The sequence below is a fragment of the Bombus flavifrons genome, chromosome 6 (assembly GCF_040668555.2).
Source record: "Bombus flavifrons isolate JBK064 chromosome 6, iyBomFlav1_principal, whole genome shotgun sequence".
In the NCBI taxonomy this organism is placed as follows: Eukaryota; Metazoa; Arthropoda; class Insecta; order Hymenoptera; family Apidae; genus Bombus; species Bombus flavifrons.
In genome coordinates, this window is record NC_138447.1 from 7,791,669 (window position 1) to 7,811,829 (window position 20,161).

Genomic DNA, 20,161 nt, shown 5'->3' on the forward strand with positions numbered 1-20,161 from the left:
GGGAGAAATTTATCGTCGGGCCAAAAGGAGAGCCCCGCCCGCCGATATCTCGCGACGGCAACCACATCGCGCTCGACCCTCCAAGGCGGAAGCCGTAGCCCCAAGCCGAATATCAGAGACCGACGCTACCTCAGTACGAAGATGAGAAGATGGTTAGTGGCAGAATGTGAGTTTGATTGGTTATAGCGTCGTAAACGTACAACTGCTCGCATTAATATTCCGTCACGGCACTATCTTTCGTTGCTTTGTGCAACATTCGTGGAAATATCGCGTTGCTTATTCTATGAAAATACCAGGCATTTGTTCCAGCTTGAAGGTAAACAATTTCTGCAGACGAATAACGTTTAATTGTACGGTACGTTTCGAAGGAAAAATCGTCGGAACATCGCATTAGTGTGCTTGTGAAATCTGGCAATTCTTAGCAATTGTCCGAACTGTTCGAAATAGATTTACGTCGTATAGGAACGGTTCCATCGTAGTACAAAGTTGCATTTCGAAGCATCAGCGCTGGTAGCTTGACACGCGATGAGAAGCAAAGAACTCGTAGCCGGAATGTTTCATTTGCAAATTGCTTGTAGAAAAGATGCACAAATTTTGCTCGCTTCTAGGCAGCGAAAGAGGAGGTTTCGCGAGCGTCGAAGGTGGAGCGGACGGAGAACAGTTCTTGCTCAGGCACGTCCTTCGCTAGCTGTACTTTTAACGATCTGTGCGACGCTTGTTTTTGTCGAGTCTGATCGGACGAAGATACTTACGGTGTCGATTGTGAATAACGGGACAACGCGTATCGTATCGACGACTGGAAATGACGAAATACAGTCGCCATTCTTTTCCAGCCAACCGAGAAACGTCCCGCGTCTACTAAAGGTCGAAATATACGGTGGAAACCGGACGGGATGATTTACATCGCGATTAATAAAACAGATTTCCCAGCGTACGCGTTTATCCGTGTTTTCTCGTGGCGTATGCGTGAAATTGCATAAATTTTCGCGCAAACGAAACGAAACAGAGAACAGGACACGCATAATGTAAAAATATAGGTAAAATCGGTTGGCAGGGATATACGAGACGAAAATCGTCGCGAGAGAAGAAATCGCCGACAAGGAGGATCGTAAATACGTTCGCGAATGGAGTAGGACAAAGGCTTCCCCTTCGAGGATACTCTCCAAGTGTTCGAGTATTCACAAAGGGAGCGAAGAAGAGCGGCCAAGGAGCTTTCCCCTGTGGAAACCGTCGAGAGTCCATTCGGAGGTAACTCGAAGAAGAATCTCGACTTGGAAATCCCGTTTCTCTCTTCCATTCTCTTTTTCTATCCGTCTGGAACAACCGGGTCCCCACGCGGCTCTCGAAAGCCGCGTTAAACGCGTACCGATCGGCCGCTATTCTTGCGATCGTTTTTGTTCGACGACCACGGTCAGATTTAACACCGCTGCCGAAAAATCGCATCGCACGTTCGGATTACCGATTGCAAAGTTGGTTCTCGCGCGAAAAAACGCGTTCGTTTGTCCACCATGTTTGCGCCGTCCATTGAATGCAACGCGTCGAGGACGGATTCCAATTAAACGCGCATCGAGAATGAAAAAAAAAAAAAAAAAGAAAAAAGGAAAAATAGAGAGAGAAAAGGAGGAAGAGGAGAGAAAAGAGGGGGCGATGACCGCGATTCAACGAAATAATAGTTGCTCTCGATCCGAGCCGATCAATGGGAAACTCTTCTCGGCGAATTTCGAAGACAATGGCCCCGACAAATGGAAAAAGTACTGGTTTTCGTGGAAACTCGCGTTAACTGGACCCTGGCTATCGGTGTGACGACGCGGCAGCCAATTAATTTCTCCCGGTTTCGAATCGAATACCTTTTGTTTCGAACGCGAACGACGCATTACTATACCATTATTTCGGCAATTAAGATCCAAATTTCTCAACAGGAATATTAAACCGCGGATAAATATTTCTTCGTATATTTTCGTATTCGTCGTAGTTTCGTTGTGAATGTAAGACTTTTGAAGGAAGACGCACTTCAGAGGGGCAAAGAAAACACAAACAGACGTTCGTTTATTCCAGTTTTATTATAAAATATAATAATACGTAACATTTACGCCATATCGAATATTCACGTACTATATGCATATGTATAGTATGTACAATAAGTAAAGTGCTACGCGATTCGCATTCGCGAAGATTTCGACGGGCTGTCGTCAGAGAAGATGAATTCACCCCTTGGAATACAGGGTGATGACGATAACTAGCGCCTCGTCGTACAGTTACGCAGGCCACAACTTTCAACTTCCACGTATTATGATTCTACGCATCTCCGAATATTCTCGTCGTTCAAACGCATTTGCGAGCTGCGATAAAACTCGTGAAAACGTTGAATCGTCGAACGTAGACCGTGCAGCGCGCCAGGAGCAAGTGGAAAGGGTGCGGTCGATTAAAGAACGTTTTCACGTCGAAACGTTTGACTTTTCCCGAAAAAATATCGCTACGTTTCACGCGTCGATGATGCCTGGCCTTCGTTTTCCTCGGTCGACGGCACATCAAATGGAATTTATATCTGCGTCTGAGCAACGCGGTCGCGTTATCGTTATTTACACGTACACTTTTTCTCCACGGTTTCCTCGATTGATCGTGGAACGTTCTTCCTCTCGAGTTTGTCAAGTCGAGTTTGTTCGAATGGCTGAATATGCAAGAGACACAAGGTGGTTCTCTTATTGCTTACATCTGCCGCGTTCTTTAACTCGTCTTCTACCTGATCGTGTTTTTCTCGAGTGTTAAAAACTTTCGCTTTCGACACAGCATCCAAGATAGGAGGACATCAACGGTTGGAAAAATACAGGCAATCGAGTTGAGATCGAATCTGTGCTGGATTTTCGTCCCATTAAACCCTAACGATCAAAAGATTCCGCCGTTGCATTTGAAAACATAAATTGCTAGTACTTACGCACAGGACAGCCGTGAAGTTGACACGTGCGTGTTAACACAGCAGCTGATATTTAATTTAAATTGTACGCTCTCCACCGTTTCAATTTTCAAAGTAATTTGTCACTAGGTCGCGGTATTACGCGCGTCTTGTAGCGTAAAACGCTAAGGAAAATAAAATGTAACGCGTAGGTGTTGGAATACTTGTGGCCGGCGGTGTATAAATAATTTCATCTTCGTTTCTATCTGTTTACGATGGCTGTGGTTTAGCCAATTTTCCGTCGTCTTCGTGAACAAACTATCGATCGTTAAGGGTCAATTAATGGAAGTTAATAGAAGAGAAATTAGCATTCTACCGTCGCTATCGTTCTTCTTTCGAGTAACTCGACGAGAGTTAACCAGCAAGAAGATCATCCTGCATTTTCGTGCCACGCGAGGACACGCTGCTTGCTTTCGCAGGCGCTTGCGATGCTATTTTCTTCGCCTTTTTCCCTCTGTCTTTTTATCGTGTCTGTGAAAGGCTGGCAATTTGCATGCAAATAAGCAGCAAGGGGTCTGGGGAACGGTTACAAATCCGTCGCGATCGAGTTACCGTTTACTCGGCTCATCAAAGGGAGGCACGAGTTTGCGAAAACGATTGTGCTTTGAACAGAGTCGATCGTGATTTCGCGTTGCTGCCAACCGAAGCTAGAGCCAATGACCCTGCTGTTCTTTCCTACCTTGTCCTTTTACATCCAGCAGAGCTTTGCAAGTTACGCAATCGCTAGGAACTCGTTTTTCTACTTCGATCCACCCCCGACCCAACTAATTGAACATCGTTTCGTCTTCGACTCTTGCTGCTGCCTCTCGTCCGAACCGACGAATCCAGAGCCAGGGGATTCGCTTTAATTATTTCACGAATCGTTAAAGCGCTTTCAGGGACATCGACGATTACGCGTAGCCTCTTATCCAGCGGATTCACGAATTTTCGAAGTTCATTGGGCAAGAATCGAACGCGAGGAGTGTTGCTTTGACGTGGAATTATCAAGTTGTTGGAAAAGTTCGTAGCGTAGTTGATATATCCCGTTCTGATCTGGATTATTTTAAGAAAATACACAAAAATATACGTATTCGTATATATCGTTTTAATTCGTGTCTTCCTGGTTTAGTAACTTTCTAGTTTCCAACGATCATTCCATATCCTTCAACGAATCTACGACAATCGTAACATTACGTGTCCGACTGTGCTTCACGACTCGATTCGAAGCTCTAATGTCAAATATAGACCACGTCGTACAGTTGCGATTTTGAGTGGTTGGCTAAGCGTAGGACGTGGTTTATGTTTCGAATTATTACGGAATAGTTTGGTTTAATTAAACTCATCGCGTCATTACCTGCGACGTGAATCGTACGAGAAGCAAACGCGCCACGAGTTTTCTCAAATTCTGCTAAAAACGAATATTTCAGAAAATCACCGGGTAATATATTTTACGTGGAAACATGGTCGCTTAACGAGCGGAAATTTGAGCAGAGTATTGCCGAATATCTTGCTAAATATCCCATCATTCAGATGACATTTAATATATAAAAAGTACAGCCAACATACATCGCCAACATACATTGCATATTTTCCATCCACATTTGCATATTTCACGCGTGCACAGATCGCTCGGTCTGCGTAAATATTCCCGGTTTATACCAACGATAGCTTCAAATTTCTTCAAAACCTCGCCCTTAAACTCTTCCAACAGTTCCATCTTTCTGCGCCAGAATTATCTGTTTGGAGGAAATGTTTCGGCGCGTAGAAAATAGCAGCGATGCTTCGCGCGCGTTTCCGAAAGGCCGCAAAGTTAAAGTACACGCCTAGGGTAGTCGATCTAATTGTTGGTATGGGTGAAAGCACGGCGAACAGTCGGCTTGGCCGAGAAACGCGGCAATGGGAGGCGAAGCGAGGCGAGACGAGACGAGACGAACGCGGCCCAACTCCATAACGCGAACAAAGGAAAATTTAATCCGCGCGCCGAGGGAAACTATTCCGAAATTGCGTTTAGTTGGCACGCGATATACGTATATCCCGATGAGGATGGTTCCACTTGCGTCTGGTTCGTACCTCACGCGTGCTACGCGCGGCAGCGCGCGGAAAAACGAGGTCGCAAAATACCCCTCAGGAATTCCGATTATCGCAAGCCTTTTTGGGCCGCGTTTCGTTCCCTCGTTGAAAGTTCCGTGTCGTGCGATAGGAAGGAAACGCGACTTAAACCGCTGCTTTGAACCTCGAGTACGCAGGGAAAGAAGATTTCAGCTTTCCCTTCAGATTCCATTTATCGACGTTCGATTCTGTTTTATATTTCATGGAAATTTCTCTGCGTTATCGGTGATTGTGAAAATATCGTTTGGTAACGTTTTACAGGGATTGCACGGAATAATAGAAACACCTCTTATATCTTGTATTATACAGGGTGGTTGGTAACTGGTGGTACAAGCGGAGAGGGGGTGATTCTACGCGAAAAAAGAAGTCGAAAATATAGAATAACAATTTTTTTTTTTTTTAATTTTTCCATCGAGACAACGATCTACAGTGAGATCCGTTATAACGTATCACACGCGTACCGAGCGAAAATTCAAAGTCGATTTTCTCGAAAACAAAGCCTAAAACGAAAAATTTTTATTCTATATTTTCGACTTCTTTTTTCGCGTAGAATCACCCCCTTTCCGCTTGTACCACCAGTTACCAACTACCTTGTATATGTCGGAGATGAAAGGACATCGGGGCCTTTCTTTTGGAATTTTTGGAAACATCCTCAATACTTTAGTCTAGACTTTTTATTATAGCTGTACTTAAATAATAAAACTTAGAAGTAGTTGTTCATAATTTAATCTGATTATGTTTGCCCGAAAATTATAACAATAGGCTTGGGCTCGAAGTGATACAACTGGTCGCTGAACGTAGCCACGGTCACGGGATGGACGTTTTTACCTAACAAAGATATGGAGTAGTTGTGTAGCTCTCCTTAAAGATATAGTTGATCCGAGAGATACAAAGAGGTACACAGTATATAAGTGCAGTTCCACTTGGACTGACAGAGTTAGTTGAGTTCTATTTGTACTGTGAACAAGTAAGTTGAGTTACACTTGAATTGTGGACAAGTAAGTTCAGTTCGACTTAGCCTTTGGAAGAAAGCGCATTTGCTGTCCCGTTGACCGTGGATTCGTTATTGAACCTAAGATCATTGTCATTAGCATCTCGAGTATCTAATCGCCACTAATTATATTTGTACCAGTAAACATCATCCATATCGTATAACAACAATGGCTAATCCAAATGAAGATTCGTACACGTCCCTAACCGCAATGAGAACTCGACATATATATATGACGTATAAGGGGTGTTTCCATTATTTTGCTTAAACCCCGTACGTATTATCAACACGTTGACTGCGGCGCGAATATAATGACAGACAGAAGGAAGTTTGCGAAATAAGAAACACGAAAAGACGCTGTAATTTTACGCAGTGGACCTATGGATTTAGTAAGAGCAACGAATAAATGTAATATGACTGTTACCGCCGCTATAAACCATTTCTAATACAATGTTACAAAAATCCATAGGGTGAAACAACTTTCTGTTATCCGTTACTCGTATACTTTGCCGTGGGAGTGACGATAGATCGAAATACACTATATCGTAATACGGAATTTTTGCAAAATATACTTTTTTCTGACAATGCCGTATAAATCGTTGTTCGATATTCTAAATCCAGAAATTTATCATACCTTGATCGTTCGAGAAAATTTGATAAAACGTGGAACCTCGATAGCCACTGCCGCAGTCAACGTTTTAATTAATGTTATTTCCTCGAAGGAGACCAGAGCGCAACAAAGTACAAAACACGTACAAAGTACAAAATTAACGTTTTTTTTGAATAATTCCACTTGCGTTTCAGTCTGTCTGAATAGAGGACACGCAATGTGGATCGAGAAACGTGGAACAAGGAGAAACACAAGTTTGCGTTCTCGCAACAGGTCGCGGATCGTTGGAAATCGAAGGGAAAATTCGATCGCGAGCGTACGAACAAGGATCGAGGATCGGTAAGCCGCAACGTATCGCGGCATCCTCGAGGCGTAAACTCTTAAGCGAACGAGTCGTCCAACTTTTGTTTCATCCGACTTGCGTCGATAACTCGCCGCGGGATATCCGGGCTTTGGCTACTCTCGTTTTTCCCTGTGTATCCCGCGTTCCAATGCACGTCGAGGCATACACGTCGCCAATAGTAACGGTAATCTTCTCTCTTTCCTCGTCTCGCGCTTTTGGTTTACTCGCGTGGCCGCTACCGGAGATCGTTCGATGGAAAAGTCAATAGGTACGTCGGCACACACCGACGTCGACCCTGTGCATCGGACTGGAACGAAAGTCGCGCTCGTTTCTCTCTTAATGGAACTCCGCCCGATGCGGTGGCTTTATATAAACGCAAACTCGTACCTTTTCGCTAGCAGCCGCGGCTCGTTTTTCCGTTGCACGCTCGCGGAGATCCGAACGATGGCTGAACTTTAGTCGCCGATCGATACGCTGATCGATCGGACTCTTCGGGCGAGATTTCCTACGGGCGTCAGACGTTTACGTCCGATGCTTACGGTTAGAGCGAATTCGTGTCCCGACAGATCGTCGTTCCATCAAGCACGTACACGGAGAAATTAAATACGTAGACAGACCGCGGATGTTCCTGCGAATGTATTTTAAAAAATGGACCGATAAACGGAACACTGTTTTGTAACATTTGTAATTATAAATTGCAAAGAGTATCGTACTTTCGATATTTCGCATGTTTTCCTATATTATACGCGCTATATGTGCCGTGTACGTTTGCGCGAAATTAATTCATCGAAAAATGTATAAAAATCCACGGTCTACCCGTGTGCGCATAACGCAGAATCTTACTTCATCGTTCTAAAAAATGTAGTAACCGAGGAAAATTTGGGTCATGGACGTGCACGTTGACGTGGCGGTCAACGCGTTAAACACTCACGCGTGCGACGCTTATCCGTAGAAAATCCAACCTTTCGACCCTCGTTTCTCGTGTCACGATAGCTCGATCGGTCAGGAGAACAGACTCTCTGCCTCTCGCCGCTTTCGTGTCCCTAGCTCGCGACTAAGCACTGTGCGAGGTGTTCTTCGATGATTCGTTCGAGGAGCGGAGAGAAACGATTCTGTGCGAGAATGCCGAAAGTCGATAAGAGGCAAAAAGGGGATCGTGAGAAGAAAGATAGCAAGAAGAGGAAATCGTGCGAGAGACACAGCCTCGTGGACAAGTCTGGATTTAGAAGGGAAGTTTGCCTGGATCCTGGGCCCTGATTCGGACAGCTCGAACCGAACATGTCGATCGATCGCTCAGCGGTCCTCCTTGTTCCTGGCGAAGAGGCAACCGTGTTCAGCCCACCGAGAGAAACTGTCCTCGAGAAAATGGCGGGGAAGGGTGAACCGAAAGAGGGCGGCGAAAGGGACGTTAAAAATGGGAAATCGAGCGTAATAATTTCCACGGGGTGTAACGGCGTAACGCCGGGGACACGTTCCGACGTATGTTGGTCGAACGGCTGGAGAACGAAGAAAGCGCAAAGTCGAGGACAAGGAGCGAAAAACTCGAGGCGGGCTAACGCGACGTGTACCTCGTTCGATTGTTTCACTCTGTGACTTTTCTTTTACACCGGTTCCTCGCACGGTAAATCTTTCGTCGGCGGTCGCTCTTCTTCGCTGTTTCCGCGCGAACAACTTTCGCGTTAACGCGACGAGGAAACACCGCAATTGATTCCTCCGACGATAGGAACGAGAAGCGCGCAAGTTTTGACGTTTTAAATTTAGGTTAGAATCGCCGCGCGATACCGTCTGCCTCGATTACCATTTAAATTACCGTTCGTTTAAATCGCTCCGCCGAGTTTCATATACTTTCCGCGTTACGCTAAGGAAATACAGATTCGCGTTCGAAACACTCCGTAGCAAGTTTGCGCGCTTCCACGACCGTTTCTTGCGAATACAATCTTCTCGATGTTATTTTAATAAGAAGACGGTAGTCTCTGTGGATTCATCGTGAAACGAACGTCGCGCGAGTATACAGGGTATTCCAAAAAGTTGCGGTTGAATTTCGAGAGAACGTAGTAGCACTTATGAAAACAGGCAAGAAGGTCCTAAGAAACATGGATATGAATTTTAACCGGTTTCGAAGTTGCAAGGTGTATTTTCAATTATAAAATTCACGACGTTTCGAATAAAACGGTAGTTTGTGGAAAAGTTGCGCGTTGCCGAGCTCGCGCTAGAATGCTAGAACAGCGGTGTGGTAGTCCGCTTTGCAATTAGTCCACGCCTGTCGTTAACGAGGCTAAGGAATGGTAGGAAAAAGCACGGACGAGCGAGTCACGGTTTTACAGTTACGTTTTCCGTCTAGCGGTGCACTCGAAAATTTCGTGTCTCGTTTCGCACAAAGCGGAACAGAGAGAAAGAAACAAGGCGCGGATGGGGCGGGAGACGACCAGGGGAGGTGAAAAAGCGGACAGAAACAGAGACCGTGGCTTTTAGCGATTTTATGACATTTTTCAAAGGCGCCGTTGTTTTTGCCGCGGCCGGAAAATCGCGTAACACGTGACCTCCCATCGAGTTCTCTTTTTCCGCTCTCTTTACGTCACCTTTCCCTTTCTCGCGGCCTCCACTGTTTTGCAAGGACCAACGCGTAATATACGCTTTAACCCTGTCGTACGGTTTTGTACGAGTTTCGTGTGCACGGAAAAGTCAAAACGTCCGTGGAATTCAAAGATTTGAAAACTGAACGTTGATTTGGCCACGCGTTCGGTCCGCCGAACCGCGACAAATCCAATGTTCCGTGGTCCCGGATCGACCACGGATCAAGCTTACGCGAGAGCGCGACCGCGAGAAACCGACGATGCGTGGAACCAGAACGAGTCGGCCCCCACGCCTCTTCGAGCATCGCGGATTTAATCCACACAATGCGAGCCGGCTTCGTGAAACGCCGCGTTCGAGGGTACCTGCTCGAAAATCCGCCAGGAAAATCAAACTCCCAACAGCTGTCCTCCCGCTGGTTCCCGTCGTTTCTTCTCTCTCCCCTTTCCCCCCTTTTTTTCTTTTCGGTCGCATAATTTTAATTGCGGCGAACCGCAATTCGACGAGCGCCTTCCATGCAAATTAGGAAAGAGGTCGGTGGCGCGTCGTGATTCGTTCTTTTCACTGGACCGGCTGAATCAAGCCACCTAACCCTTTTGTTGGCGCACAGCTAACGAGCTCCGGCATAGAATTTCGAGCGCGGTTCGAGTATCGTCGACGTATCAGCCGTCGTTCGATTTTTCCAATTTTCCCATATGCCCCTCACCGATAATCGGTGTCGGCGAGACGCGCCATCGCTCGACCAAATTTACTTACCGCGATCGCTCGAAACAACGAGGATTAAACGTGGAAAGTTTAGTCTTTCGAATGGCGAACTCGCGAACAAAGGCGGAGCGAAAAAGGCAACGCAGCGTGACTGTAGCCTTATCCAGCTCCGAGAAGAGTGAATTCGCTGGAGAAACAATCGAAAGCTGGATACAGAGGTGGATACGGAACTGCCTGAAGCAAACTCCGAGCTGGTAGCGCTCGAATACCAAATATCAAATGCTGGTCATAAAGAACATAGGCGAGAGGAGTTTGTTTTCGACAACGAACAAAGTGTCTAGAGTTCGCGTTACCTGTCTAAAGTATTCTTGCTACTTGGAACGTCTCTTTTTTCGTCGGAGCCTGGCTAAGCTCCGATACGGATCAGCGACCTTTCATCGCGCTTAGATGCAACGGGTATCGTAGTAAACGACACGTAAAAAGATAGAGAATTTCCAATTAAAGCGTCGTGGTAGGACGAAAATTGTCTATCGTCTATGGTCTCCTGCGCGAGAGAGCAACGCTCCGATCGATAATTTCCCTATTTTTGTATAAAACCTACGAAACAAAACTGTTTCGTATAAAGTTGCGCTACAACTCGCTACTAACCGTCGACGTAAAGGAACCAAATCACATGAAATTGGCAATTCGAGTTAACTCGCCTCTTCCGAAGGAGAGGAACAGCCGTGCCATCGGATCCAGAAAGCAAAGTCGTTTCACGCGACCGCGTTGTCACTGATTCTAGCTAGGGTTTGACTTCCCTGATGGAAATTAATCGCTGTCTGCGACGCCGAGGAGCGCTGCAAAGTCAGGTCGTGCGCGCGTAATTTAATTTAGCCGCGACGGCTGGATCGTAACGCGAAACGATTCGTTCAAATACGCGAGAATCTCGCGTGGTCTAACGCTGCCAGAAGCTTCGCATCGATTAGCAAACTAGGCTCGCTCCCCGCTGCATTCGCTTGTACAGTCGCGTCCAGTTTTATACCTCGATGAATCTTCTTGGAATTTCTCTTTCTTGAAATATACCGTAGACGATTTTCTTGCATTCCACGCATCTACGTTTTTTCTTCTTTTCTTTTTTTTTTATAGCGAAACTTTTTTTAACGGTGGGAGGGGGGCGGTATCGATAGGGTGTCGAGGCGAACCGTCTAACACGGAACGAAAACACCGTCCGGTGGAGCAAACGCTATGCTATACACATAAAAATTACCTTTAGATGACCAAGATCATTCACGAATTTTTCATTGACGAATATCTCGACACTGAGCTTCAGCGATGCTACGCACGCGTTAATCGGATTGAAATCGTCACCAGTGTTTTCGTCGACTTTGGATTTTGTCAACGGTGTGCATTCACCGACGCGAGATCGTCGACTATATTCTTCTTACAAACGACGCATAAAAATATGTTGGAGAAATTATCACGAGACGAAGCGTTACGGAAGAAACAAAAATAAAACACTGTCGTATTATTCGAGCGCTGACTAACGACGACGCTAGCGTTGATGATTTGCACACCGTTGACGAAACTCAGTGTCGATGGCTTCAACTTGTCGGTAAGTGCACATCGTTTACGAAGTTTGATGCAGGCGAAATACCGTCGATAAAAAAACGTTGTCGATCGACCAGACGATCGGTGGTCGTTTCAAGGTAATTCCGTAACGATTCGTTCGTAAGTAAAGTGCGAGACGCGTTAAGATAGGATTTCCTATAAGCGTCCATCGTGTCTAATGCAAATGCAACGGTTGAAAATTATTTAGAAGCACAGTAGAAGCTCGTTTCTCAACAGGGGAACGCGTTAGTTCGGGTAACCGAGCAATTCTAGCGATAGAGTTTGAGAAAAGACACATCGTCTGACTAGTTCGAACGATACAAGTTGATATTCGGGAATTGTGGCGAAGCAGTGGTTTCGGTATCCTGTTCAACTATTTCTTCTTCGACATTGGGAATTTAGTTTGCAACACAAATGATCGCGTACAGTCGTTGTAAGAATACGCGTACGATTAAAATTATATTCGACCGAATAACAGAGTGTGACTTTAAAAATGCTATTTTTTAAATTTACTTCAGAATTTATCCTATTATTTATCTTCTGGCAACGAACGAATGAATTCACGAAAATTACTTGTTTCTTGAGAATCGAATAATAAAGATACCTAATAACATGATGATGATGATTTAGCTTGCGAGAGGCTCGCACGTGAAGCTGAGCGTTAACTCGCTCGTACAAACGAAATTCTACTGTACGTTGCTCTTCTGTCTGTCATATTCTTCTTCATTGTATTATAATACAAGTATTTTACACCGATAGGAAATCTGTGTGCGTGTAAATGTTACGTTCGACCGAAAGACGCGTAAATGCGTCCGACGCTAATAAGAAATCCCAGCTTTAGACAGACGCCGAGATCGACGCAGTCGCGCACAAGCGTGTGACGTGTGACGTGTGACGTGTGGTGTGCGGTGTGTGACGTGTGGTGGCGTACCCAGGTGAACGCAGAGGCTCGTGGTGGTTTCTCGATGCTCGTCCGATTCACGATCAACAGACCGTGACGAAAGAGAGGGTGGTCGTCTTCGGCGAGGCATAGGCGTGAATCGATTGGGAATATCTCGATTGTCAAATGCGCAGAGGATCGGTGTGTGGGTTGGATGACTTGTGTCGTGCGGCGCAGAAGCTCAACCCGAAGCACAGCATTAATAGCGCCACCGAGCCTACCAGCAGGTGGCTCGACCATGACACGGAACACTTTCCTGAAACAGATGCGATACGTCTGTCAGCGGAATCGCGTGTACCACGAACTTCTCACCTGTCATATCGATCTGTGACTCGATATCGTGCAGCATCTCGTCGTTATCGGATCCACGATTTCTGCTAAATTATTCCATCGATCATCGTGCGTACGATTTTCGTGCGCGCTGCGATCCACTACACGAACGTCGTACGCTGTTTCTTCTTTCGGACAGATTCAAAGCTTCCTTGAACGGGGCTGAGCAAAATTTGGAAAGCAATTGGCTACGAAATTTGTCGGTGTAACGTTCGTAAAATAACAGAAATTGTTCGCTACGAACTGGTCTCTTTAACGTAGAGTCGATGCTCTCCGAGAAATTGCTCGATCGACCGGATGATTTCGTCGTGGTCGATCGATCGATCGCAACGATCGTCCCCTATTTCTTCTCCTTTTCCAGAATCGAAGTTCACCTAAACAAGAGTGAGCAAATTTGAAACGGAAAACGATTTGCTTGTTCCGAAAGAAGAAGAAGTCGAGTCTGATGGTTTTTCGAGCGGCGTACAATCGACGAGTTAACCAGCGCGGAAATTTTCTCGACGAGCGTCGATCGCAGGTAGCTTAAATCAAGAGAAAATCAAGAGTTACTCGTTGTAGACGTGGCTCGTAGTTTCGCGATGTTACAGACGCCATAAGTCTGCGGCAGTTTACGTAAGCTGGTCCAGGAATGGCTGTGGGTCAGCGCCGCGCCGACTCGCCACCTAAATGTGCAAACTTCCAAGAACCTCGTTACATTCGTAAGAGTAATAATCCCGAGATGTAGCGCAATGTGACGTTGCTCTTTCTATACCTCGTTACAGGTAGAATCGCGCCTAACGACACCGCTCTAACGTTCGCAGACGCGTTTTCAACAATGGAGCTTGTTGCTGGAAATCGGGTCGAAATTGGCGACGTCGATCGACGACGAGTCGAAGAGCGTGCGATTCCGTGGAAAAAAGTTTGACGTCGGTACTCACCGAGATTGTATACATTGGCGCTCTTCCCGCAGGACTCCTGTACCTCCCGATTGTCCCATCCTATAGGATACATCACCAGGCCGCCGCATATCATCACTGCTGTAACGAGAAAATGGTACAAGATGCATGATAATAAGTTAACCCTTGCCACTAAACGATTTAGCGTGTGGAAAGTGTGGGAAATTAATTCGGTGGAGTTACAGATTCGATCGATCAGCACACAGCTATCAGGCAACCATATTCCACTAAATTTTAGTGCCCTCACACTAATTTACCGAATTACTCGCCACTCCACCAAATTACTCGACGTGTCTGTGCGAGGCTTCGCTGGATTCGCTGGATCTTCAATTTTAATTTAACTCTTAATTACAGGCCATTTGTCTGGAGAAGGAAGGAATGAGAGGAATCCGAAGTAGTATGATACAGTGTATTATTGGGTTCGACCCCTTAACTCACAGATGTTTCTACATTTACCAAAAATCCACGATTAATAGATGGAAATTAATGTTGTTTCGCGGTAGCAGAAACCGAGTGAGAGACATGGCAGTAGCGGATCAGCTAAATAAATTATTAAATTTATACATATCAAAACGTTGGACGGCCGCTATAAATCGAGCATTTCACGAGGTGAAAATTCGTAGTCGCTATAGGTCGTCGAATAACGGCATACTTGAGTAGACGGTAACAATTCTGTTTTCTTTCTCCTAATTCAAACACAGTTAACATTGTTTTACAAACAATTGTTAAATTGAAACCGTTGCAATTAGTAGTACTGCAAACAGCCATTGTTAGTTAATGTAGTATAAACGTGCATTATTTCTATCGTAATTACGCATATCGTTTCTTAAATAATCGAAACATCGATATATCAAATCTTGGGAAACTTTTAATTATTGTGTCTGTAAAATGGTCTGTTGTTAATAGGCGAATAGGTGAAATTCGCAATTTACATGAAAAAACAATTAGACCGATACGGTACGTTTCTTATATTTTGTATTTTCACCACCACAGTGGTTGTACACTCGACCATTAACTAACCGGAAACTAGCCAGGTACATATATTTTCATATCGACGGCAAATTTTCCAACTCAATTTTCTCCGGAACGAAGCGTCGCACGACAGATTTTCTACGTATTTTCGATTCGCCTTTTCACCACTGGAACACTCCGCGTATTTATTCATCGATTATTTCTTTTTAACGAAACGTATTTCGGCCAGAAAATTTCATATGAAAACGAACTATCGTGACTCTATTCATCATAACTAACCGCGTTTACGTATAACGAAATATTACGACTGTATCGAGTTAACTGGGTAATCGTATCGATTGAAAAGTTTGAAACAAAGTTTGAAAAGTTCAGGATGATAAAATAGGTCTCAAAGCGGCGGTAAAAATTAATAAACCGCATTTGCAACGTCAATTCGAACAAATATAAATTTCACGATTCTCGAATAGACTGTCAACCCGATATCCACTTAAGAGTTGAACCCGGTACTTTTTCGTACTCGGTGGGTACATCAACTGGTAGATGGTTGGAATTTCAGGTATCCTCAGCATCCCAGCTTTCTGTTACCGCGAAATCGAACCGGTAATTCGAGCCTCGTTTCGGTTTACGTGATTCGAGTAAATAAAGCCTGCGATCCGCGGTCAACCACGCGATTCCCTTTTAATCTCTTTCCTTCCCTGTTCCCTGCCCTTTGACCTCGCCGTGGCTGCGTTCTCGTTTCGTCACGAGCGAGACGCCCAAGCTGGCGATATTTCGAACGGCCGGCCAATCGTCCTCGGTATCGACGAACCTTTCCCCGAGAGGAACGATAAAATTGCAAATTTAGGCAGCAACGCGGGCGAAATTTACAATTCGATAGCGAGAGAACGTTGGAAATCGATGGAGATTAAAATCGGATGATATGGCTGCCGGCGAGCTAATAAATAATATTACTGTTCGTGCGTATTACGGTTTTCCACGAGTTTGTTAATAATAACAAGCGAGGTCGGTGTTACGCGATGGAAAGGCGTTTTAAAGGCAACGAGACGAGAGAGTAGCGTACGATGCACGGCGCATGACGCATGCTGCGCGACCAACGAGAAAATGAAACGTGTCAACGTTTCAAAGAAGAATGATATTCGAGTAATATCCGTTTTCTTTGTGGACAGTTCGTTGTCTAGATGTTCCTGGTGAAACGTCGTGTTTTCCCGTTGCCTCGCAGACAGTAGACGTTCCTCTATTAACTTTTTTTTCTACGTCCTGTCGTTCTATCTCTCTCGCCTTGTCATTCTCTTCTCATTCATCGAATAGCTGTTACGACTGGCGATTAATCTGCAAGGATCGCTGGACGATCTAGAAATGTTGACGGTGTACATCGATGGAAACTATACGCTCGAGATGCACGAAATGAAGTTGAAACGCGTTCGGTTAAGAATTAGCCCGATTAATCGTCAAATTTTCAAAGCGAATCTTCTCAAACACGAGGACTCGAGCGAAAAAATCTCCCCAAAATTATTATAAAAATGGGAAAATTATTCCCATTTATTTCGTCATATAACAGGAAAAACTTGCTGCCAATTTTCCACCCCTATACATAATCAGACGAATAAGCGTGTACCTACACAAGGATTTTCCAAGCACGATTTTCTTGAAAATGAAGCTCCCGACGCAACTGCGTTATTCTTGATTTTCATCTTATTTTAAGCTATAGAATTTCCCGGACACGGCTTGTACCACGAATTTAGTTGTATAAACCGTAGTAACACACGGTACGCTTGCGCATGAATTTTAAACCTTATCAGACATTATGAGATCTATTATAACGTTGAACGCGATTCATCTAGCTTCAAAGTTTGTGAAACTGAAAGATAGACATCTCTGCGTATCCGAGGTAAAACTCGCCACAAAATCTAGCGTAAATCCGCGAATCAATTTACCCGTAAGGAGTAGCACGGAGCGCGGGTCCGTCGGGGATGCTGGCACAAAACCTATTGTGCAGTCTATTACGCAAGCTATTCTGCAAGCCTGTGTCGAACTTATTACGAAACTTGTTACGAATCGTGTTACAAAGCTCATTGTCGAGAAACGACGCGAGACGCCGTGCGTTATCACGAACCCAACGCGAGATGATTGTCTGGCTAATGTTAATTACAGGCTGCGTTCGCCTAAGGATGTCGAGCTGAGTTCGCCGTGCGTCAATTCGCTCGGTCAGATTTTTCTCGCGATACAGCGCGCCACGATCGCGGTTATTGTTTTCAGTTTTTCATCGGACGGTGGGAGACCGCGAAGCGAGTAGCACAAGGAAAAAGAATGGAACATAGCCTGATAAAGAGAAAGGAAGAGAAGAAACGGAAGATGAAGTTGGAAAGTAGATTCGCACCGTGGTCTCAGCCGTATGTTATTAAAGCTTCGCCTTACGTTTATTGCCGATCGATGGGACGCAACGCTATTGCTCTTGTTAAGGACACGTACCGGATGTACGATGGCGGTCGTGGACAATGCTGCTCTCGAGAAGAATCGTAGCAATGTCTGCTTCGCATTGTAGTCAGCGCTAGATTCATCGTTTCTTGCAAGTGTCTTTAAGGATCGGATATACAGCGATATACGGAGCCCCGTTTATAAGTATTAGAACGATTTTATACAAGATGCGATAGTTGAGCCAAATTATCGAAGAACAATTTTTACCCTTTCGCTTCGAGTGCCGTTTATAGACGGAAACCACGCGACGAATGCTGGGTTCGACAGCGTCATCGGCAGAACATTTTCTGTTGATTTTGTTGATATATTGGATTAATTGACTCATTGTTGAAATAACATCGAAACGTTCCACGCAATATATTTCAAACATCCAAACGATTGTATAACGTTTCGTGCTAAAAAATTTGTTAAATCCATTGACAGTGAAACGATATCTCATATACGGTTCTTACAAGAATTATTTAAGACTTAGGAAAACGTATATACAGCAACCACGCACACTGTGCGCATTTCTGGCGCGCGCTTCCGTTCAGTGACAATACTTCGACGGACTGGACTGCCGAAGCGAAAGAGTTAGTCGATCAAAACTTTGAACAGGTACGACGAAAGAAGGATTTACGAACGTGCAAGAGCTCTTTGTAAAAGTGGAAGAGGGACGCGATTTGTTAACACGTTGACTGCCACAAAGTTTCTGGTCAGGCCACGTAACCCATATTCGGGTGTCGCTTATTTGACTACTTGCGAAGGATCGTCGTAGGTATTTGAAAAGATATTCCATAATAATAAATTGTTAATTAATAATTAACTGTAATAATAGTTGAATCGTTATAAAATAAAAATACGGAAATGGTTTATTAAAAAGATTATTTAGAATGTAAAACTTTAAAGCATTCTATACATAGCTGAGGTTGGTCGGGACAATTTGGGCAACAAGAAGTTGTTTTCTTCAAATTCTTTTGTGACTTTGTTCGGTTCATTCGACGTCTTTTATTCGCATAACGTAGTTTGCATGCGCGTCTAATGCTTCTTCCGGAATCATTTTCCCGAACGGCGATATTATGCTGACTCCGTCGAAGACAAGAATTTCTTGTATTTTCAGATAACCCTAATAATTTTGCAACTAATAATTGTCCAAATATTCTAATATTTATACTTTTTCTCGTTGCAATTTCGTAAACCGTCAAAGCGTTTACAACAGAAATTCCCCGAAAGAATTAAATGCCAAGTTTTCTGTACCATTTGATTCCTTTTCTAATTGCGGTGGCAAAAGAAACCATTTGGTCGGAATAATCCATACCACGCTTTCCTTCGTTCTATTCAACAACAGCTAGTGCTTTTAATGTTGCGAAACAAATGAAACGAAAGATCATTCTTGAGACCACCACTCGAGCGATTCGCATTACTAAAATATCGATGGGAGCACCTAGCAGAGAACGCTTGGTACTGCTGTACGCGTGGCCTGACGGAGATTTCTTTGAAAACACGCGTAGCAGTCAACGTGTTAAGGATTACGTACATATATCGTCCTCGACGATCATTTGCAAAAACTTCAATACTTTTCCGATACCATTTAGAACCAGCAAACGTCTCGATACTTGCGTAAACCTCAATTACGTACAATTATCGTAATTAGAATCAAGTGGAATCTCGATGCTTGGAATATTGGGAACATCTCCAACTAAATATTTCAAACCTCGAATGCTTCTGATCTTCTGTTTTCTCACTTTCCGTTGCGTGCTCCATTTTTCAAGCTCACTTATAGCGATTGTTGTAAGTGGAGCCTTATTGCTACATAAAACTAGACGAACCATGTTGGAGGCAACAGCTCTACTATTCTTTGCCTCTTCGCCGAAAATTCGACTTGCCTAGTTGCTCGCGACGTGCGCGCGCTTCATCGAGGAAACTCATTTACTCGTAGCAGCATCGCAAGATTCACGCTCTCGAAACGCAGCAGATATTTGACACGCGGCGAAAAGATATTTGCTCGGTTTCCCTCGGAAAGAGCTTTCTCCGCAGCGTCGAGCCCGATACTCCTGGCAATAAAGTCCGCTGGAAAGAACGCCGTTCATTGTTCGTTGCGGTGGTGCTCGAGATTAAAAACCAGCATCCGGTCGACTGGCGGTGGCCGCGCGAGTTTTACGATAATGAAAGCGAACCGGCCTCGCTACAACCGCCCCTGAACGTGTTACACGCGCCTGCAACCGTTCGAAACGATCGCCCACGAGACGACTCGGCTCTCGGCCGTTTCCATCGCTCGACACGTTGCTTTCAATTTCACGCGAATACTTTCCAGCTTCCATTGATCCGCGAAAACGGCAAACGGCCGACTCGAGCAAGCTTTATCCGCCGCTTCAAGAGCGCGGAACGTAATCGTCCTATGCGACCACCGCTCGCGTACCGCTTCCAACGACGCGTTCCGCTCGATTGTCAGCTAAACGAAAGCGAAGATGCTTCACGAGAGGGAATAAATGTGGAATTGTTTCGAGAAACTGGAGCGAACGGGACACGGGTTTCGTTCAACCGTAACTGCAAGAGCTACATATCTATCACGAATTGCACGGTTGCACAGTGTTTGCCTGCTTTATTTTCGCTTACCTCTCGTTGATTTCAAGGACTGTCTAGGTGCGAATGATTCTGCAACAGCGTAGAACGATTGGCTGT

General features: G+C 44.8%; 1 protein-coding gene and 1 long non-coding RNA gene across 3 annotated transcripts in view; one reads left to right on the forward strand and one right to left on the reverse strand.

The window, feature by feature from the left end:
- Positions 1-20,161, forward strand: part of LOC138180763 (uncharacterized) — a 186,870-nt gene that overhangs the window by 149,515 nt on the left and 17,194 nt on the right. The gene's annotated exons all lie outside the window — the stretch shown is intronic.
- Positions 6,590-20,161, reverse strand: part of LOC138180755 (LHFPL tetraspan subfamily member 6 protein) — a 30,822-nt gene continuing 17,250 nt past the window's right edge. Inside the window, exons 4-5 of one of the 2 annotated variants that reach the window (XM_069114892.1) lie at positions 14,036-14,131; positions 6,590-13,044 (exon numbers count right to left, since the gene is read on the reverse strand). In XM_069114892.1, coding sequence (XP_068970993.1) covers positions 12,911-13,044; positions 14,036-14,131 — 230 coding nt within the window. In that variant the 3' untranslated portion in view covers positions 6,590-12,910. Of the gene's footprint in view, positions 13,045-14,035; positions 14,135-20,161 lie in introns of both variants that reach the window. The other variant, XM_069114891.1, reaches the window with a different exon arrangement.